Raw genomic sequence first — 23,702 nt, 5'->3', positions numbered from 1 at the left:
ACAAACCTTCCAAAATATAAAACAGAATTCAGACTTAGCCAATAAATGGAAACTATAGCCTGATATGTCTGTATGGATGTTCCTCTCATACAAACCAATGAAGCATTATATAACATAATGATTGGCCTCTGATAGAATTCTCCTTAGACTTATAAAATCAATTTATGCTTTCTCACATATAATAGAGTAATTGCTATTTTTCTGTAAATCTGATTGAAGTGTCGATGTGTATTGAGATTATAGCTAATCATTGTAAGCTCCATTCTAAAATTAAAAAAACCTTAAAAAGCATCACCTTTTAAATTACAACATTTTATGTCAGTATATTTTCTGTCTCATTATATTTCAATTTTCCTCCCACCTTCTTATCACTACTTATCGAGGAGCTGTTGAATGCCCATTTACTAACAGTTCTTGTGAAATATTGTGCAGCTTGTTGTTTCATGTGCAGCAAAGATTTGTCTCTTATCATATAATTTGGATTATGTCTAGTGATAACCAAGAAAGCATGTTGTATACAGTTTGATCTCTCTAATAACTTTTGTTTTTTACTTTTGTTGAGAAAATTATCTTTCCTTTGCTGGTCTCTCCAAAGCTTATACAGTACTTCAGCCAGAAAAAGATCAGGCCATTTGCTAAAGCAAATATGTAATCAAATATTAAAAGTTGTATGAAAATCATCGAGGATATTTCTGGTCCAAGTATACCTGTCCTCATGTGGTAGATGCACATGACCTCTATTCTCTGCATTTCTGTGACAGCAAAGATGACAGCTGGTCAGCATGGACAAGTTGGACTGAATGGTCTGTTTCCATGCTATATCTCTATGACCCTATGATTCTACTGCCTGGCAGCCCCTCCACAGATGTTGAAATCAGTCAAGCACCAGCCTTACCCCATCGTCGTGGCACACCTTGGGTTCACTTATAATAGATCAGCAATTTAATACTGCATTTTGGAGCTGGAACCCACCAGGTAGGGAAAACATAGGCTCAAACCTGGACTCACCATACCGCCCCATACTTTGAACTTTGCAACAATCTCAAAGCTCATCTTTACAGAAAAGTAGTGTTATTATCAATAGTTAAAACAATTTTAAGAGTTGTTAATGTGTTTACATTCTCAGTGGTATGACCAGTTTATTTTTTAAAAGTCAGAAGTCACACAACACCAGGTTATAGTCCAACAAGTTTATTTGAAATCACAAGTTTTTGGAGCAAAGCCCCTTCGTCACTGCATCTGACAAAGGAGCAGCGCTCCAAAAATTGTGATTCCCAATAGCCCTGTTGGATTATAACCTGGCGTCATGTGACTTGTCACTTTGTCCACCCCCAGTCTAACACTGGCACCTCCATATCACAGTTTCATTTTTAAGAAAAAATACCCCTTGCAAAGTTTTTTTTCCCACTCTACATGTGTGATATCTACGTCAAGGAAATATACCAAGCAGTTTCAAAAGTTCAGACATTTTCTTTATTTAAATGTTACGCATATAAATAATTGAAGGTGGGAAGCTTTGTCAAATATAATATAGAATCAAAGAGTGTGGCGCTGGAAAAGCACAGCTGGTCAGGCAGTATCCGAGAAGGAGAGTTGACATTTCAAGCACAAGGCCTTCATCAGGATTTTTTTTTGGGGGAAGGCAAGGGGGCTGAGAGATAAATGGGAGAGAGGTGGGACTGGGGGTAAGGTAGCTGGGAATGCGATAGGTAGATAATTGGTGATGGTGATATGTCAGAGCAGAGGGTGGAGCAGATAGGTGGGGAGGAAGATGGACAGGTAGGACAGGTCAAGAGGGTACTGCTGAGTTGGAAGGTTGGATCTGGGATGAGGTTGGGGGAGGGAAGATGAGGAAACTGGTGAAATTGACATTGATCATTCCTGAAGAAGGGCTCATGCCCGAAACATCGATTCTCCTGTTCCTTGGATGCTGCCTGACCTGCTGTGCTTTTCCAGCAACACATTTTCAGCATTGATCATCTCCCCTCCCCTGACCTTATTCCAGATCCAACCCTCCAACTCAGCACTACCCTCTTGACCGGTCCTACCTGTCCATCCTCCTTCCCACCTATCTGCTCCACCCCATGCTCTGACTTATCACTATCACCCCCACCTTCATCTAACTATCGCATTCCCAGCTACCTTGCCCCTCAGCCCCACCCCCTCCCATTTATCTCTCAGCCCCCTTGTCCCTAACCCCCCCCAATTCCTGACGAAGGGCTTATGCTCAAAACATCGACTCCCCTGCTGCTCGGATGCTGCCTGACCTGCTGTACTTTTCCAGCACCACACATTTTGACTCTAATCTCCAGCATCTGCAATCCTCACTTTCTCCTAGTTAAATAATTTTTTTTAATGGCATGAGCTACAGATACGGTACAGATTAAATAAATTCTCATTAGGACTACTACATAAAGACTTCAAAAAGCATCAGTAAGTAAATCCATTCAGGGATTATTACAGATGAGTCAGTTCCCAATAATACATAACTTGTCATTCATCCTGCTCAACTAGCTCAATTTTTTTTTGGTCAGGTTCAAAAGAAAAGTGGCTGAAAACAAATGTCCAATGCCTGCTGTGAATACATGCAATTAGTATGCACTAGAAAAACCTATGTAAATTGATAGAAGCTCAGTTCTTATTTTAAAATTGCACCAATTGATATCTACTGACTGTTTTGGGTAAAATAACTGAGATAAGAATCAGTCTGAACTGCAAATAATTACTAAAAGGAACAAATTCCAACATCGTATCATAAGCATTTAATAAATAAAATCAAACACTTAGCTGACCTACATATACAAAACAATTTCTCGGTTTCTCCCCTGTCAAACCCCTTCAGAAAATTGCATGTTTTGATGAGATTACTTCAAATTCTTTTAAGCTTCAGACAGAATAGGCACAATTTACTCAGGCCCATAAATTGGGGCAAACAGTGCAATAATAATCACAGATTGGTTACAACATGGGAGGAGGAACTTGGCCCATTGAGTCTGCACCAGCTCTCCAAAGAGCATGATGGTGTAATGGCATTCACCTGACTTTTCCCATACCCCTTCACATTATTTCTATTCAAATAATCACACAATTTCCTCCTGAATATCTCAATTAACTCTGTCACATTTCCAGGCACTTTTCAGAATCTGAACCAATTGGTGTATGATGTAGCTTTTCTCTTACATCATTTTTGCTACATTTGCAAATCTGTGCCCTCTCAGAATTGATCATTTTATGAGCAGCTACAGTTTCTACCCTATTAAGCCCTCTCATGATTTGGAAAACATTAGATTCTATTCTGAATGAAGCAGCAGTGCACAAAGTGGCAGGCCAGAGGTGCTGTTCGTATCCAAGAAGGCACAAAGTCAGTGACCAGTAAGAGAGCAAGCTAACAGCCCAAACCCTCTTCGATTGCATGAGGTGGGTCACTTCCCTGAATGCAGAGTGTCCTAACAGTAGTAAGATCAATGAGCTCCAAAATGCAGTATTAAATTGCTGATCTATTATAAGTGAACCCAAGGTGTGCCACGATGATGGGGTAAGGCTGATGCTTGACTGATTCCAACATCTGTGGAGGGGCTGCCAGGCAGTAGAATCATAGAGTCACAGAGATATAGCATGGAAACAGACCATTCAGTCCAACTTGTTCTTGCTGACCAGATATGTAAATCTAGTCCCCCCTGCCAGCACTTAGCCCATATCCCTCCAAACCCTTCCTATTCAAATACCCACCCAGATGCCTTTTAAATGTTGTAATTATACTAGCCTTCACCACTTCCTGTGCCAGCTCATTCCAGAACGTACCACCCTCTGCGTGAAAATGTTGCCCCTTGGATTCCTTTTATGTCTTTCCCCTGTCACCTTAAACCTATGCCCTTTAGTTTTGGACTCCCCCACCCGAGGGAAAAGACCTTGCCTACTTATCCTATTCATGCCCCTCATGACATTATAAACCACTATAAGATCACCCCTCTGACACTCCAGGGAAAACAGCTCCAGCCTACTCAGTGTCTCTCTATACCTCTAATCCTCCAACCCTGGCAACTTCCTTGTAAATCTTTTCTTAACCCTTTCAAGTTTCACAACATCCTTCCTATAGGAAGTAGACCAAAATTGCACGTAATATTCCAAAAATGACCTAACAAATGTCCCGTACAGCTGCAACATGATCTCCCAATTCCTATACCCAATGCTCTGACCAATAAAGGAAAGAAACCAAATGCCTTATTCACTATCCTATCTACCTGTGACTCTACTTTCAAGGAGCTATGAACCTGCACTCCAAGGTCTCTTTGTTCGGCAAAACATTCCAGGATCTTATCATTAAGTGTACAAGTCCAGATCTGATTTGCCTTTCCAAAATGCAGCACCTCACATTTATCTAAATTAAACTCCATCTGCCGCTGCTCGGGCCATTGGCCCATCTGATCAAAATCCTGTTGTAATCTGAGGTAACCTTCTTTGCTATCAACTTCACCTCCAATTTTAGTGTCATCTGCAAACTTAATAATCATATCTCCTATGTTTACATCCAAATCATTTATATAAATGACAAAAAGAAGTTGACCCAGTACTGATCCTGTCACACACCACTACTCACAGGCCTCCAGTCTGAAAAACAACCCTCCACCACCACTGTCTGTCTTCTATCTTTGAGCCAGTTCTGTACCTAAATGGCAAGTTCTTCCTGTATTCCATGTGATCTAACTTTTCTAACCAGTTTCCCATGAGGAACCTTGTCAAATGCCTTACTGAAGTCCACATAGACCACATCCACCTCTCTGCCTTCATCAATTCTCTTTGTTACTTCTTCAAAAAACTCAATCAAGTTAGTGAGATACAGTTCACCATGCACAAAGCAATGTTGACTATCTTTAATCGGTCCTTGCCTTTCCAAATACGTGCAAATCCTATTCCTCAGGATTCTCTCAAAACAACTTGCCCACCACCAATTTCAAGCTCACGGGTCTATAGTTCCCTAGCTTTTCCTTACCACCCTTCTAAAATAGTTACACAATATTTGCAAATGTCCAGTTTTCCGGCACCTAACCTGTGGTTATCTCGGCTGTACAGCTATCTCAGCAAGGGGCCCGTCAATCTCTTTCCAAGCTTCCCATAGAGTTCTAGGGTACACCTGATCAGGGTCCAGGGATTTACCTACCTTCATGCATATTAAGAAGGCCCAGCACCTTCTCCTCTGTAAAATGGATATTTTTCAAGATGTCACTATTTATTTCTCCACACTTTGCCTCTTCCATGTCGTTTTCCACAGTAAACACTGATGCAAAATACTTATTTAGTATCTCCCTCATCTCCTGCTGTTCCATACATCGGCTGCCTTGCTAATCTTTGAGAGGGCCTATTCTCTCCCTAGTTACCCTTTTTGCCCTTAATGTATTTGTAGAATCCCTTTGGATTCTCCTTGACCTTATTTGCCAAAGTTATTTCATGACCTCTTTTTGCCCTTCTGATTTCCCTCTTAAGTATACTCCTACTGTCTTTATACTCTTCTAGGGAATCACTCGATCTCTGCTCTCTATACCTGACATGTGCTTCCTTCTTTTTCTTTACCAAAACCTCAATTTCTCTGTCATCCAGCATTCCCTATACCTACCAGCATTGACCTTCACCCTAACAGGAACTTACTGTCTCTGAATTCTCATTATCTAATTTTTTAATGCTTCACATATTGTCAGCTATCCCAGTACCTGTGAACATCTGCCCCCCCCCCCCCCCCATCCATCAATATGGCTCATATTGGACTTAAAATACTAAATCTGTCTTTTCACAGTTGCTGCCAACCTGCTGATTTTCTCCAACGTTTTCCCTTTTAATTCAGATCTGCGGCATTTGCAATGTTTGGCTTTTATAGGAACAAAGACTATGTAATTTAAATAAACTTGAAGTCATTCAGGAATTAGACTTAACCTGACACCACAATTTTTTTTTCTCCCCCCACTGGTATCTTCAACAGTGGCAAAATGTATACATATCTTTGAGATCTCAATGTATGTTTGCTTCCCATAGAGCTATTTCCTTTGCTGATGGATAGGTTACCTTCTTGATCCCATCATACATATCACCAACATGCAATAAATAACTTCTGGATATCCTGAAACATTGTAATCACTAGTTAAAAGCAAATTACTGCAGATGCTGGAATCTGAAACCAAAGGAGAAAATGCTGGAAAATCTCAGCAGGTCTGTCAGCATCTGTAAGGAGAGAAAAGAGCTGATGTTTCGAATCTAACTTACCCTTTGTCAAAGCTGGCAAAGAGTCAGTTAGACTCGAAACGTCAGCTCTTTTCTCTCCTTACAGATGCTGACAGACCTGCTGAGATTTTCCAGCATTTTCTCTTTTGTAACCAGTAGTGTTTTGTGTAGGACCTAGAGTCTGCTTGACCTTGCTTTGAGCAGCACATTGTACATTCAGAGTCTTTTTGCTTGGATCTCTCTCATACTTAATGAGAGTGGATTGCTTGGTTTCAATGATATGTTCATTACAATGATGTTAGTATCATTAACCAGTCAGCATTTTTCTGCTCTTGCTTCCCATATGTTGAGACTGCTGATATTAATTGCCTTACGTTCTTTACACTTATTATCCCCTTGTTACCAACTATTTCTAGTATATAAGTTATGTCCTGCACTGTGAAGACAGAGACAAAACATTTTTCCAACATCTCTGCCACTCCGTCATTCTCCATTATACTATTATGTGTTTCAGCTTCTCAGTGACCATTGTATATTGTTTTCTCTTTTTCATATACTTCTAAATTTTCCTGTCTAGGTTATTATCACTCTATTTTTCCCCTTTCATCAACTTTGGTTGCCATCATTTACTCATTTGCAAATCATTCCCAATTCATAGACATGTAACTTCTCTTTGTAATATCATATGCTCTGTTTAGTGTGATGATACTATGGCTCCAAGAGATATATCTTGTACTTTTTTTTTAATTAGGAGAAGTTGAGACAGAGGTGCCATGTGGTCTGTTTCAAGCCAATAAAGTTATCAACTTGTGTGGCTTTGCTTTTTTTAAAGTTGGAACAGCAGAAGCAGCGTGAATGGTTGGAATTAGGCTCCCACAGAACCAGGGTTTTAGTTTTGCTTTCAATAGTTGTTGGGTTTTGAAGTTGCCATACATCTCTCTCTTCAATAGCAAAACATTTGAGTTCTCTCCCTCTGTCAGAATTTTCTGGTGATGTTCTATCTTCCTGGACTGGAGAAACATTGCATGTGAAATTATCTATTTCATTGTTTTTGTCTCCCCCAAGGACAAGTTTATGGGATGTTATCATATTGGAACAGTTCTGTTTAGTGTTTAAATAATCTATTATTCTGTTAAGTTTTCCATTAGAGGTAAAGTTTGACCAATTCTTCTCTCTTTTGTTTGTATTTTAAATGTAGAATAAGAATAAAGTATGTTTTGCTTAAAGTTGAGTCATGTAACCAATTGATTTATATCTGGAACACAGCACCTTACCACTTCCCTTTAAATAAGAAAAGGTTAGAATCTAGACAATCTCCTTGATATATTTGAAGGGGTTTGGTCTGGCCCATAACACTAGTCTAACATTAGTTATGGTGTTTTGTTTGGTCATGGAATGCATTTTTGTTAAACATGTTCTTTTTTTCCATGTTTACCATTGTCTATTTACTGCCATACCTTCTCATGTATTTACCCAATCAACCTTAGTCACCTCCCATCTTACAATGGCATAATTAGCTTTCTTCATTCTTTGTTTCTTGTTTGGGTTTGGAGTATGCAATTTTCAATGTTAAAATGGAATTTAATTCCACAATGATCACTTTTTCCCTTAGAGGGCGTTTTACTACAAAATGTCGAATTAAACTGGTCTCACTATCCAGTATTATGTGTTAGGTAATTTTATCCCTTTAGAAAGTTAATCTGGGAAGATGGAGAACAAGAAAATGGCAGCACAGTGAACATATATACTACATCAGTCTTTACTGTGGAAGATACTCCGAACATCCCATTAATACTATAGAATAGAGAGGAGGAATTAAGTAGCATCGCCATCACTAAAGAAGTAATATTAGACATACTAATCATGCTAAAGGCAAATAAGACTCTTGGCCCAAATGGCTGGCATCCTAGGATCCTAAAAGAAGCAGCTATCGTGAGAAGTACATTGGTTGTAATTATCTAAAAGTCCTTGGACTCTGGAGAAATACTGAAGGATTCACAAACTACAATGCAACATCCCTGTTCAAAATAAAAGAGATCGGCAGAAACTATAGGCCAATTATCCTCACATCTATTGTTGGAAAAATTTTGGAATCAATTATTTAGGAAACAACATCAGCACATTTGGAAAATCATAATATAATCAACACGGCCATCATGGTTTGATTAAAATGAAAATTTTGTCCGACTAATTTATTGTCATTTTTCAAGCAAATATCCTAAGCCCAACCATCTTCAGCTGCTGCATCAATGACCTTCCCTCCATCATAAGGTCATCACATCAGAAGTGAGGATGTTCACTGATGATTGCACAATGTTCAGCTCCATTCTTGACTCCTCAGATACTGAAGAAGTCCACGTTACATCAACAAGACCTGGACAATGTCCAAACTTGGGCTGACAACTGGCAAGTGACATTCACATCATTCAAATGCTAGGCTATGGCAATCACCAATAAGAGACAATCTAACCACCACCTCTTGACATTAAATGGTGTTACCGTCACCAGATCTGCCACTATCAACATCCTGGGGGGTTACCATTGACCAACTGGAAACTCAACTGGACTTATCACAAACACAGCAGCTACAAGAGCAGGTCAGAAGCTAGGAAGATCTGCAGTGAGTAACTCACCTCCTGACTCCCCAAACCCTGTCCCTCACAGGCAAGGAACTCACCATTCTTACTTGGAAATATATCATCATTCCTTCACTGTTGCTGGGTCAGAATCTTGGAATTCCTTCTCTAATGGTATTATAGATCAACCCAAAGTAGGTCGACTGCAGCAGTTCACGAAGGCAGCTCACAACCACCTTCTGAAGGGCAACTACAGATGGACAGTAAATACTGGTCAGCCAGTGACCCCCACATCCCATGAAATGAATTTTTTAAAAATCCCAGAATGGACAGAGGGGAACCGATAGATGTGTTGTATATCCAGGTGTTCAAAAGGTACACCACAAAATATTAAATCATAAAATAAGAGTTCATGGTGTTGGAGATATTATACTGGCATATGGAACTGGTCAATGTGCAGGAAACAGGAAGTGTAGGGATAGGGATTTTTTTCAGGTTGGTGACCTGTAACCAGTGGGGTTCCACAGGGAGCCATGTTTACAAAATATTTTGATTAGATTCCATACAATGTGGAAGCAGACCCTTTGGCCCAACAAGTCCACACTGACCCTCCATATATTGAACTGGAGCAGCCTGCACCCCTAGGTCCCTCTGTTCTACAACAGTACTCAAGGCCTACCATTAATTGTATAAGCCCTACTCTTGTTGTACCAAAATACAATACCTTGCATTTATCCAGATTGAACTCCATCTGCCATTTATCAGCCCATTTACGTATTTGATCAAAATCTTTTTGTAATCTTAGAAACCTTCTTCACCGGGGAGAAAGTGAGGACTGCAGATGCTGGAGATCAGAGCTGAAAATGTGTTGCTGGAAAAGTGCAGCAGGTCAGGCAGCATCCAAGGATGCTGACCTGCTGCGCTTTTCCAAACCTTCTTCACAACCAAAAGAGGACCCAGAACTGATCCCCATGGAACACTGCTGCTCACAGGCCTCTTTCCTGAAAAGCAAACTTCCGTCATTACTCTATGTTTCCTGCCGTTAAGCCAATTACATATCCAATTAGCAAGCTCACCCTGAATCTCATGTGATCTTATTTACTAATTAGTCTATCATGCAGAACCTTGTCAAAGGATTTAGCAAAATCCAAATAAACAATGTCTACTGCTCTGCCATCATCAATCTATTAGGTGTCTTCCTCAAAAAACTCAATAAAATTTGTGAGATATGATTTTCCTCGCACAATACCATGCTGACTCTCCCTACCACTGGATGTAAGTTTGCTCGTGTCACCATACTAGGTAACATCATCAGTAAGCCTCTGGTGAAGGGCTAGTGTTATGTTCCACTTTCTATTGCATGTTTAGATTTCCTTGGGGTGGTGATGTCATTTCCTGTTCTTTTTCTCAAAGGGTGGTAGGTGGGGTGCAAGTCAATGTGTTTGTTGATAGAGTTCCGTTTGGAATGTCGTGTTTCTAGGAATTCTTGTGCCTGCCTCTGATTGGCATGCTTGAGGATGGATGTGTTATCCCAGCCAAAGTGGTGTCCTTCCTCATCCATGTGTAGGGATACTTGTGATACACCAGGCCCAAGGGGCCAGATAGCTCACTCTTTTTCTATTACATATGGTCTTAATATCTTATTGTTAGCTGGCCTCCACAACTAATTATTTCAGGAAATTGTCATGAAGTCATTCTACTCTTCTTCCAAACTACTTTTGCCAATTTTGATTGTTTAGTCTATATGAAGATTAAAGTTCCCTACAATTACCATATTGCCCTTGTTGAAACCTTCATTTTTTAAAAAATTTCAATTTAATGCTCAATCTAATGGTGTGACTTCTCTAAGGGGGCCTATTATCTACTCCCACCAGATTTAGCTTATTCTCTAACCATACTGATTCTAGTTCCTGACTTTCTGAGCCAAGATCCTTTCTCATTACTATGTAATGTCATCCTTTGTTAACAGGATGACTCCACTTTTTCGATAGTGTCTCTTTGAAATGTTACATAACCTAGAATATTTGTTTGACAATCTTGATCATCTTGTAACACAGATGTGACATAGCCACTTTGACAAAACGTCACACTTCTATTTAAGAATTCTTCTGAATCTCTAAGAAGTTCTTTTAATCTAAGATCATCCCAATAAATTACCGTAGGATATTTTGTACCAAAATTGTAAATTGATATTGGGTATTATTTTCTTTGAAGAGTATGTATTCAGTCACTCGGCAGCATGCATACGGAATTTTGAAAATTTCTTATATTCCAAAAAGCTAATCAGGCAAGTACATAAAACTAACAAACACAACCAGAGGACCTTCAATCTGCTGAATGAACGGAAATAACATGCTGCTTCACTGATGGGGGCTGAAATAATCAAGACATGGCTTTTATCATCTGCCTTCCAAAATATGGCTGTTTCTAATGAAACATGTCAACTGTATATACATTCGTTGTATCTCCAATCATGAAAGCTAAATCTAAACATTTTAGTTGTTTTCTTACTTCATTCGTTATAAAGGAGTATCTTCTGTGGTTTAATCCAATTTTTAAATAACTGATTAAATTGCTTGCCATAAATCAATTTTGAAAAAATAAATCAAGACAAGAGTTCACTTACGCATCTGAGGTGTACTTTCTCATATTGGCTACTGCCAATCCTCGACACTGCACCACATGGACCTGGAATTCTTTTTTAGCTTCTTCATAGTGCAATTTGAATTGTACCGCTCCCTGAATTGGAACTTCTCCAAAATCTCCAGCATCACTGTACAGACTCAGTAAACTTCCACTCAGCTAGAACAATATGTATTTAAAAAGTATAGAATTCAAAATGATATTTTATACATGCTTCCCCAGAATAACAAAACAATAATACAATCATTGTAGGTTACAAAGAATATATTACAAAGGATCATAAAGTTCTGAAATGATTAAATACTTATTTGTAAATCTGTGTGGCAATAAAAGCAGAATGGACAGCAGCTTAAATTATTCTTCTCTGGAGGTCTGCCTCTAACTTCAAAAAAGATGACAAAAACACAAGGCAGATTTTGCAAACTGAGTCAAATATTCTTGTTATTTCTTCTCAGGTTGTTAGTTACACTGATAAGGTCACATTTATTGAACTTACATATCTGCTCTTAAAATTTGGTAGCTACCCTGCTCTCTGAAACTGCTGAAATCTGATCTAGAACTTTGAACCAGATATAACGATGGTGATGATACATTTCCAAGTAAAATGGTGCATGATCTGGTGAGTCACTTGATGATGATGATGGTATTCCTTTAACATTTCAGTCATTGTTCAATCTGGGTAACATTTCTAGGAGGTGCATGGAGAGAATGTACAAAGGAGTAACGAAGCAAACAGCTCTATCATGGATGTTCTTAAGCATTGTATCATTATCTAGCTAGACGAGACTCTGTTCTGATGGCTATTGTGTTGATATAGCTGCTCCAGTTCAATATATAGTAAATAAATTTCCTATAAGGCCATGCTAATATCTCATTGCCAGTTGTCTTGCAACTGATCACTAAACAATTTCACAAGATGTTACAATGTAATTTAGTGTGACATAGAGACCAGAACAGATATTACTGAAATGGAAACAAGTGAACTGTTTGGAGTTTGAAACAATCAACAGTTTCCTTGTTCATGTGTTCCTGATATGAAAAAGTAAATGATAAATTTATATAGCCAACTTAGTTCAGTGGTTGTGTCTTTATTTCTAATTTAGATGAAGAAATTTAAGTACATGGATTGATATATCAATGCAGCGTTGAGAGCATGGTGCGCTGTTGTCAAAACTCTTTTTCAGATAAGATGTTAAAATGAGACATTATTGTTCTGCTCAAATAAACATAAAATAACTCTTATTACTATTTAGCAAAGAGCATAGGAGACATCTTGACAAATATTAGATTATTTGCCAAAACTGTTAAGGCAAAGTACACTATTATAAACCTCATTGCTCTTTGTGGAGCTTTGTATTGTTTGACTATTACAATATTTACACTTCTAAAGTACTTTATTGATTTTGAAACTCTTTAAACATTGTAAAGAACTGATAATAGATGTTCTTTCTATTTAGATGCACAACTGTGGGATTTAATCTTCAAAGAACATCTGTTTACTGATGCAATATGATAGCCACTACAATACCTTCCAATTCTGCCCATTGTGTCAATGAACATTTATTTTATGTTGTGACATTTTAGTTATTGTATGGCTGGTAAAATCTAAAGATTACAAGGAGTAAAATTAAAATGAATATTTATTAAGCACATGGAATAAAGTACCAGCCTGTTACAAATGTGTCAAAGTTATCATGGCTTGTTCTTTAGACATTTTTGTGTGTTTTGCTTTCTCCCTTCCCAGTCACACTGCGCTGTTCATTTTAAGAAGCTGTTCATCCATGTCATTTTCCAGTTGAGGCAAAAGGTCTGCAAATACAACTAGACATATTGACAATTCTTGCTTGGCCCGTGGAGTGTTTGCAGCATGTTTTAGGTCTCCATTTTGCACTGATACCTTTGTGCTACCACCTGCTGTTTGTAACCAATGAATGGCAGCAACAACATCTTGTCTTTCAATCCCTTACCTTTAACATTGGCCCATCAACCAATAGAAGAGTATTTCTAACTCCCAATACTATTTGACACAATTCTCTCAAATTGACTGTTAATTAGCCAATTTTAAAAAAATGTATTCCTTGATTACACAGTGTCTTATTTCATTGAAATGTTTCAAGGTACTTCACACAATAACTTACTCACACTGTTATTGTGAAGACAAAATAATTAAATGTGACATTTTATTTCAGGAAATTAGCAACAATGATGCTGAGGCAGTGGAGGATTATATTTTCTGTTGCTGCTATATTTGCTCTTCTGACATCTATGATTTTGTTTCAGCAGGAGTATTTTTGCATTTTGAGTCAGAAAGCTGGGAGGTTCAAGACTAACCCCATGAATTGACCACTAGGCTGAGGCTTTGATACTTTTTTTGAAATGCCTGTGATGCAAATGTTGCTGAAAAGATCAACATTTACTGTCCAACCCTAACTGTCCTTGAGATTATAAAAATGCAGCCTTCTCGAACAACTTTAGTCCTTCTGATGCAGTTATTCCCACAGTGCGAAGAGCCAGTCATTCCTTGTGCAACCATAGCAGCATTTATTTTTTTCTATATGTAATATTCAATGCAGTTGCTCTCTGTCTTCTTGACTGGATATGAATAATCCCAGAATACCACTGGTAAAATGGAGTATTTTCTGAGTAATCTGGTTAACATTTTCACCCAGCTATCATCGCCACAAAGGGATTAATTAGCTATCCATGTCATTTACACCTTGGTCCAGATAGAGTTTACCTTTTACAGGAGGTAGATTAATTACTGACACAAGCAGAGGTATATGGGTATGACCTAATTGCCATTCCAAAGACATGGCTGCAGTTTGACCAAGGAAGGAAACTGAATGTTAAAGAATATTTGACATTTAGGAAGAAGAGGCAAAAATGAAAAGGCACTTCTGTAATTAAATAATAGGGGATGAAATCAGTATATTAGTGAGGAAGGGTCTTAGACCAAAAGAACAAGGTGTAGATTCTGTTTGAATGGAAGTCAGAAACAACATGGTGCTGCAAACATCTGGAGGCATTGTTAATAGGCCCCCCAATAATAATGGCAATGTAGAGCATGGTAAGACATGGTAAATTAGAAGTGTGATAAACAAAAATGATGGACTTCTGGACAAAACCTTCAATTTCCACACAGATTGGGAATATCTACCCAACATCAATGTTGTGAAGGATGAATTCCTGAACAGTAAATTTCGCCAGTCGTGTTGATAACTTTGATAGCATTTTTAACAGTTCCTCTTGAATATCCTAACATATCTTTTTGATAGTTGTTTTTGGTGACCTCTTCTTAGGTCCAATAAGCTTGACAATTCAAAGAGTCATAGAGTTCTACAGCACAGAAATAGACCCTTTGGTCCAACTCGTCTATTTGCCAGTATTTGGCCAATATTCCTCTAAACCCTTACTATTCATGTACCTGTCCAGATGCCTTAAAATACATGAAGTTAGTTAAATCCCTGAGACCTGATCAGGTGGATCCAGAACTTTGTGGGAAGCTAGGTAAGTGATTATACCAGTCTCTATCACTTCCTCTGGCAGCTCCTTCCATACACGCACCCTCTGCATGAAAAGGTTGCCCCTTAGGACTCTTTTAAATCTTTCTCCTCTCACCATAAACCTATGCCCTCTGGTTTTGGACTTACCTACCCTGAGAAAAAAACTTTGCTATTCATCTTATCCTTGATACTTATGACTTTATAATCCTCTATAAGGTTACTCATCAGCCTCCAACATTCCAGGAAAAACAGCCCCAGCCTATTCAGCCTGTCCTATTGACTCAAACCCTCCAACCCTGGCACCATCCTTGTAAATCTTTCAAGTTTAACAACATATTTCTATAGCAGCGAGGCCAAAATTGAATGCAGTATTCCAAAAGTGGCCTAACCAATGTCCTGTACAACCATAACGTGACCTCCCAACTCCTGTATGAATGTCCAGACTAATGAAGGCAATGAACGAAGTGCCATCTTCACTCCCATAATTCTCAGTGAATCACCTTCAAGGAACTATGAACCTGCACCCCAAGGTCTCTTTGTTTGGCAACACTCCCCAGGAGCCTATCATTAAGTGTATAAGTCCTGCACTGATTTGCCTTTCCAAAATGCAGCACCGTACAGTTATCTGAATGAAACTCCATCTGCCACTCCTCAGCCCATTGGCCCATTTGATAGAGGTCCCATTATACTCAGAGATAACCTTCTTCACTGTCTACTTCCAAATTTTCTGTTATCTGCAAACTTACTAACCATTCCTCTTATATTAATGACAAAAAGCAGTGGACCCAGACTGATCTTTGCAACACACCGCTGGTCACAGGCTTGCAGTTCAAAAAACAGCCCTCCACCACTAGCCTCTGCCTCCTACCTTCAACCCAATTTTGTATCCAATTCGCTAGCTTTCCCTGTATTCCATATGATCTAAACTTGCTAACCAGTCTACCATGCTGAACCTTGTTGAACGCCTTGCTGAAGTCCATATAGACAATGTCTACTGCTCTGCCTTCATCAATCTTTTTTGTCACTTCTTCAAAAAACTCAATCAAGTTGGTAAGATATGATTTCCAACGCACAAAGCCATGTTGGCAATCTTTAATCAGTCCTTGCCTTTCAAATATGTGCAAATCCTGTCCCTCAGGATTCCCTCCAACAACTTGCCCACCACTGATTTCAGACTCACTGGTCTATAGTTCTTTGACTTTGCCTTACCACCCTTGTTAAATAATAGCACCACATTAGCCACCCTCCAGTCTTCTGGCACACAATCACTTCCCTAGCTTCCCACAAAGTTTTGATTGACACCTGACATATATTTCAATGTTAACATTCATGCAAAGTAAAATCACTTTTATGACAATTAAGGCATTTGAATATTAATCAAATGAATTGACGTCCTGGAAAAACAGCTTATTTGCCTTAACAAAACGCTCCATTTAGTCTGCTAATATAACCAATATAATATGAAAGCACCTGAATGTATTTGCAGCCTGACTCACCTTAGAAGATTGCAGATTTGAACTAACATGCACATCAGTCTGCTTCATAATATCTGATCCAACACTGGATTCAGATGTTAAATCATCAAAATAATCATACTCTTCACTTTGTGGGTCATTCTAGCAAGAACAAGAATTAATACAAATCAGTTAGGCTATTGAAATATTTACAAAACAAGAAAGTCTATTGTTTACTTTTCACACAAGATGGATTTTATGTACATTAATAATAAATGTTCTGTACACATCAATAACAAGAGAGATGCTCAACTCCAAATCAACAAGGGCTTTTCCATTCATTATGCAAGAATGGAATATGATCCTGCACATATAACTTTTAAGCTAACCATGACCTTTTTGACATAGACTACAAGGTGATGCATTACTTTTGTGGCTTTGCATCCCAAAGTTATGATCTTGAAGCAATGTAATATTTATTAGAACGTATTCATATTTTTCATACATATACAATAGCCAGTGAACTGTCATTGAATTTGCATGATGCATGGTAATGTGAAATTGTTCATATTTGTTGAAAACAGTCACCTCAGAAACTTACCGATGGCATGGAAGGAACTGTGGCTTCATTGGTGGTTGGTAGTGAAGGCAGTTCATTTGTTCTGACACTGGAGTCTGAAGAACCATAACCAGGCACTGAAATTCAGAATAGAATATTTATCTGTTAATCATCTATATAGTACTTCTTTTAGTGAATTTGAGAACATTGGATAATGTTAGTGATAATGAAACACTTTCATTTCAGTATCCAGCCTAGTCTGAAGTACTTATAAGTGAAGTTGCCCTAATTTTTCATTTTAAACCAAATCACTAAAAATTATTTCCTGTTACAATTATTCATCATTCTTGAATATTCCTGTATATATTGTCCATGAATGTATGAAATTTCAGTCAAACTCACTGACATAAGCATATTATGAAAGGAAATGAAAATCAATGTAATAGTGCAAGAATCCCACCCAACCCCAATATAACTGAGGATATTGATAATCTACACACTCTGATGAAGCTGAAGGATACCTAAACAGGCAATTCAAGCTTATCCTCTTGTGCACAGAATTCGATATTGTACAAAAAGAGCATAACATTTAGTCCTTGCATGCAAAAGACTCCTTATATCAACCATAAAACTTCTTGGCATTGAAATAATTGGTGGGCACTGTATTATCGATTTTCTAAATTACAATGCCTTGATGTTGACTGGCATTACCATCACTGAATACCATTCTATTAACATTCTGGGGCTTACCATTGTCAAGAAATGGAACTTAGTCAGCCATGTGAATCATGTGGACACAATAGCAAGTCAGAGATTAAGGATTCTGCATCAGTCACCTCCTGCCTCCCAAATGCTGTCCATCATCTCCAAGATGCAAGGAGTATGATGGAATATTCCCCAGTTGCCTGGTTGAATGCAGCTCTGAAAACATTCAAGAAGGTTAATGCCAGCTAGGACAAAGTAACCTGCGTGTTTGGCACCAAATTCACCACTTCAAAATGTATCCTTTTCATCTCTGCACCGTGCTAGCTGTGTGTACCATCAACAAGATGCACTGCAGTAACTCACCAAAGTTCCTCCAACAGCTCCTTCCAAACCCACAATCTCGCCTAGAAGAACAAGGGCAGCAGATGCATGGAAACACTTTCTCCTGTGAGTTACCCTCCAAGCCGTACACCATCCTGACTTGGAATTATATCACTGTTCCGTGTATGTTCCTGGTTCAAAGATCCTGGAAAGTCCTTCCTAACAACATAGGGGTACATCTAAATCACATGGACTGCAGCAGTTCAAGAAAGCATGTCACCACCATCTTTCAATGCAATTAGGGATGGACAATGAGGGAAATACCCTCACCCCATAAGTGAATAAAAATGATCTTCTGTTATCTCACAATATCACTATTCCATCAGTGGGAAGAAGATCATCATAAACTGCTATCAGTTTATTCCCAATGTTAATGAACCATTCAACTTTGCGGAATAGAGCTGCTTACTTCAAAGCGTTTGTGATATTTAGCCCAATCTTTATCAGAGCACATTCTGTCACCATGTTATTATAAGAATGCTATGTTCAGACCCTTTCCTAAGAGTGTAAGAAAAAAAAACAAGTAAAATAATAGAGAAGCTCCGCTTTGTTAATTTGCATAAATTAATGTTGTTTCAATATTATTGATTTATCTAAGCCATTCCAGGGGTCTGAGAATCCCTACAGTGTAGAAACAGGCCCGTCGGCCAAACAAGTCCACACTAACCCTCCAAAGAGTAACCCACCCAGACACGTTCCTCTACATCCAGACCCTATTATCCGACATCTACCCTTTACTATTACACCTAATCTACACATCCCTGAACACTATGGGCAATTTAGCAAAGCCAATTCACCTAACCCGCACATCTTTAGACTGTGTGAGGAAACTGGAGCACCTGGAGGAAATCCACACAGACCTGGAGAGAACATGCAAACTCCACATCGACAGTTGATCAAGGCTGGAATCAAACCTGGGACCCTGGTACTATGAGGCAGCAATGCTAACCACTGAGCCACCGTGACGCCCCATTAGTCCTTAGCTTAGTTAATTACTTTGCTCTATTATTAAAGACAAAATAAAAATGAGAAACAGATAACATAATTATTGTTACTAAGATATTTCACTGAACCAAAAAAAGTGAATGTATGAATATTAATAATGGTCATGATTAAAATCTATGAAAATAACTTGTTAATTCAACATCTAATTCCATTACAAAAAACATTGATTTCATTGAAAATGCAAATTGGATGAGTATAAAACAGGTGGCTGATCTGTTACTGCCTGTTTGTAATTCAATTTCGGCATGGATGCATCATTTAAGCACGTTACCTATTGATTTTATCACTATGTGACTTAAAGACCAAGAAATGATGTTGGCATAGGTAATAGCTTCAAAGCTGCATCTATTTCAGATTCCATAGAATGTCCTATGATATGATAGTTTATCTATTTTTGAATATGAATGCTGCTGGAAAGGCTGCATTTACTGTCCTGTCCTGAAGTGTGTGATGTGTGTTCTACCTGAATAGCTACTGCTATTCTTTCACTGTTGTAATGGTTTTCTGATGATGGTGTTAGGTGGAGAATTCCAGAACTTCAACATGGTCAGTATCTTGGAGGTGAGAGTCTTTCTTATTTCTGCTCTGGTCTTACTCTTTTGTAAAGTTATGAGGCTGTGGTGTACTGTTAAGTGAGCTTGGCAAGTTGCAATCTGTTCCAACAGATAGCATCAATTAGAGGATTTTATCTTTGTGATATTGAGATACTTGAATCCTGATGCAGACGCATCTCTCAGAAGATCGTTGAGAAATCCATCGCACCCTATCAAGGCTCATAAATTGTTAAGAGGCTTTCAGAAAGTAAGTCACAGAATGTGCAGCCTCTTCCATACTGTTGAAGGATTATTCTGCTGATATTGCTAGCCCAGTTAAATTTTCACGTGTATTTCCCAAATATTTTGGAAATTTGCAGATGTGAACATGCCTGTGTATAGGACTATGTTCACACATATAAACATATGTGTGTAGAGAACCAACTAACAAAGAATATTAACATCGGAAGGAAAACAGCACTGAAGATCTGAATCATGTCAACAGAACAACTTAATTGATGTTAAAATCACTTCACCTGATGAAGGAGCAGCACTTTGAAAGCTTGAGATTTCAAATAAACCTGTTGGTCTATAACCTAGTGTTATGTGACTTCTGACTTTGTCCACCCCAGTCTAACACCGGCACTTCCACATTGGTGTTAAAATTCAACAATATAAATCAAACAGAACATTAACAATCTTATGCCTTGACCTACATGAATTTTTCCATGAATTCCATGCATTATTTCCTCCAAGATATTTATCTTTGTACCTCTTTTAACTTGAAGAACAATTTGGAAAACTGGACATTTAATTCCATACCCTTCTTAAAAAGTTTCTAAATGCTATGTATACTTTCTAAATAATCCTTTTGGAAGTATGTTGTTCAAAATTGAATGCAAAACGTATAACTGCTGAATTATACTGTTGACCTTGTGTTATGAGTATTTTAATTGATTCTAACAAAATATTTTTTGATACTAATCTACAGTTACCCAAAATTCTGTCTGCCATCATTATGGCACCCCATGTATCTAGAAATCACAGCATTCTTTTGGAAAAGTATATGCTATCTGGTTATCATAAACTCTGGGCCATTGGAGATCTTTCTGAATAACCCCTGCGAATCAGGTACACTTTGTCATCTCATAACATTTTGTTTCATTATCAGTCCTAGGTCATGTTTTTAATCTTAATGTCAATCTTATTTACATGGATTGAAATCATTCTAGACCTCAGGCTAGGCTTTCAGAAACTCCAGTAATAACTTCTGCTCAACTTACAACACCTTCATTGACTATACTAAAGTTGCTAAGGAACAATAAGCAGAAGTAGAAGAAAATATAATGCAAGTGTCTGAACTTTGCAAGTTGATTAACCTATGCTCAGCTTTTTTTTTTCTCTTCGGGTTTCTAAACATATTTTTAATTAAGCTACACTATTTGCTGTCATGTTCTTAGCCTTACACCTAGAGAATCTTTAAAGTTGTTTCATGATTTTCTCATTGCAGTAGAAAAAAAAACTCCTAATATCATCAGCCAAGTAAATTTCTATTTCCAAGTATATAATCCAAAATGCAGCCTGAATGAACAGCTGTCAGTGAAAAAATTCCCAATCTTTCAACAGGGCTTTAATGCACAAATGCAATTACCTGAGAACACAGTTACACTGGAAGGCTTGTAACTCATTTCATATTTCATTAAGATTGCCAAAAAACTCAGCAGAACATAAGAATTAAATAATCACGAAGGTTTGTGGTGATAACCTTAAAACTATTAAACTGGTCCCAGCTGCATTCTTGATTTGTGAAAAATGGAATTGAAATGTTAGTTTGCAGTCTTGAAAGTTGATAAAATAGAAGTTTTGATATTATAAATATTTTAAGAGAAATACTTCTGCAGCTACATTTATGATTAAGGTATAATCCAAGCAGATTGATTTAGTAGGCTAATCAGAAAATATTAAATTAGATTACCCAAGCTAAAATTGACTGTCTGAACTTGCTCATCCATATCTACATTCTGGCTTTGTAATTAATGAACTATCCCGATGGAACTGCAGTGTATATCCAGAATTTACTTTTTTTTTCCTTTCTACCTCTAGAATAAGTTCTTCACACCAAGACCTGCTATTTTAAAACTCCAGTTTATTGACAAAAATATCTCACCACTTGATCTCAAACTTGAAAACCTTCTAATTCTATTGCCATTGATAATTCCACTCTGTTCTCCTTTGTTCTATGTGGGTGGAACCCATTCTAGAGAATTGCTCCTAATGGGATAATTCACAAGATTATGAAAATACACAAAAGAAGGATAGGATATGACTAGCTCGCCCATTGAACCTGCCCTTTATGGTCATGCTGCAACTTCTTTATATAACCATTTCCAGTTAACTTATATTCCACTCAATCATCAATTGAAAACTTGATAGAGGCATGAAAAAGAAGGAATAAGCTAATTAATCTGCATATATTTCATGTGCTAGAGCCAGTGCCCAGGAGAGTGAGTTGCACACAATGATAATCACTCAGTCCCTTGCCTTTCAGGGTGCCTAAGCTCAGGCAGCACTACATCCTCTCTCAAGTGGCTTCAAATATGCTTGCAAGTGGCAGTGAGTGCTCTATTCTGGGACAAAGATCCAGCACTTAAGATCTGGGTGGCCTGGAGTGGATTCCACAGTCTATGTGACACTTGTGAAAGTGGCAGTGTTGGACTGGGGTGGACAAAGTTAAATGTCACACAACACCAGGTTATAGTCCAACAGGTTTATTAGGAAGCACTAGCTTTTGTAGTGCTGCTGCTTCCTCAGGTGGTTGTGGAGTATAAGATCATAAGGCACAGAATTTACAACAAAAGAAAACATACAGTGATATCACTGTATGACATTGTAATCTTTTGGGATAAATTCTGTGCCTTATGATATTATACTCCACAACCAATTGATGAAGCAGCAGCGCCCCGAAAGCTAGTACTTCCTAATAAACCTGTTGGACTATAACCTGGTGTTATATGATTTTTAACTATGTGACACTTTGTTTTGATAACCAGAGTGCCCTTTGAGTGATATGGCCCGTGTACAACTTAGAGCATACTCTTGCTCTCTGCACACTGGCTGATCTACTGAAGGCTCCACATGCTGATTTCAGACTTCCATTTGTGAAAGAAATATCTTCACCTGGGCTTGGCAGAAAATGCAGGTACGTATTGAGAATTTTTAAGTTTCTTATTTCCCAGAGGCAGACAATCTTACATCGTAGACCTAAATATCATATCCCAGGTTTGATTCCCAGTCCATACATTTGTATTTACTGAGATGACTTGGCAGACACCAAGGGAGTCAGTTAGCAGCATCAGCCACAGGAACCATTTGCACATCCACTGGAAACCTACACTCCAATTCTCAGATCAGTGGAGGCTTCCTCACACTGAGAATGTTTCTTACATTCTTCACAATGTTGCCCAAATACCCAGCATTGTTACTCACATCATATAGGAAAAACATGGGAAAAGCATTAGAAACAGAGAACAAAGCTAATGCCACTCCTGGATAAATGCAAATTACTGCGGATGCTGGAATCTGAAACCAAAAGAGAAAATGCTGGAAAATCTCAGCAGGTCTGGCAGCATCTGTAAGGAGAGAAAAGAGCTGACGTTTCGAGTCTAACCTCGTGTCACATAGTTAGACTCGAAACGTCAGCTCTTTTCTCTCCTTACAGATGCTGCCAGCCTGCTGAGATTTTCCAGCATTTTCTCTAATGCCAATCCTGCTCCTGTCTAGCTCTGAAACTGCTCTCCAGAGCTAGAGTGAAATTATTTATTTTCTTTGACAGTGGAAAATACTGAATAGGTAGGACAATGACTTGGGGGGGAGCAAGGACCTTGATTCTAGTTCTTCTCTGTGATCCATTCTTGTGATTAGTGTAGGAGAGGATGGGCATGGACTTGACTATCTTCAGGTGGATTTTCTGAGTGGAAAGAAAGAAAAGCTCCCAAGAATGCTTTGATTTGTTCTCAGTTAGAAACATTGCAAACAAAGCCATCAGCCTGGAAGATGGTTTCATGAAGTCATTGCAGCACAGCAACATACTGTTGGGACCATCCCCAGCTTCTGCTGAGTCTTCTATTGAAACC

At 38.3% G+C, this 23,702-nt stretch overlaps 1 protein-coding gene across 1 annotated transcript in view; it reads right to left on the bottom strand.

Annotated features, from left to right (window-relative positions):
• The window catches only part of LOC140461359 (synaptotagmin-like protein 2), a 275,584-nt gene that overhangs the window by 34,672 nt on the left and 217,210 nt on the right, over positions 1-23,702 (bottom strand). The window contains exons 8-10 of the mRNA XM_072555915.1: positions 16,988-17,082; positions 16,429-16,548; positions 11,413-11,588 (exon numbers count right to left, since the gene is read on the bottom strand). Of these exons, the coding sequence (XP_072412016.1) occupies positions 11,413-11,588; positions 16,429-16,548; positions 16,988-17,082 (391 nt within the window). The remainder of the gene's footprint in view (positions 1-11,412; positions 11,589-16,428; positions 16,549-16,987; positions 17,083-23,702) is intronic.

Source organism: Chiloscyllium punctatum, chromosome 3 (genome assembly GCF_047496795.1).
Source record: "Chiloscyllium punctatum isolate Juve2018m chromosome 3, sChiPun1.3, whole genome shotgun sequence".
Taxonomy (NCBI): domain Eukaryota; kingdom Metazoa; phylum Chordata; class Chondrichthyes; order Orectolobiformes; family Hemiscylliidae; genus Chiloscyllium; species Chiloscyllium punctatum.
This window is presented reverse-complemented; position numbering and strand designations above follow the sequence as displayed.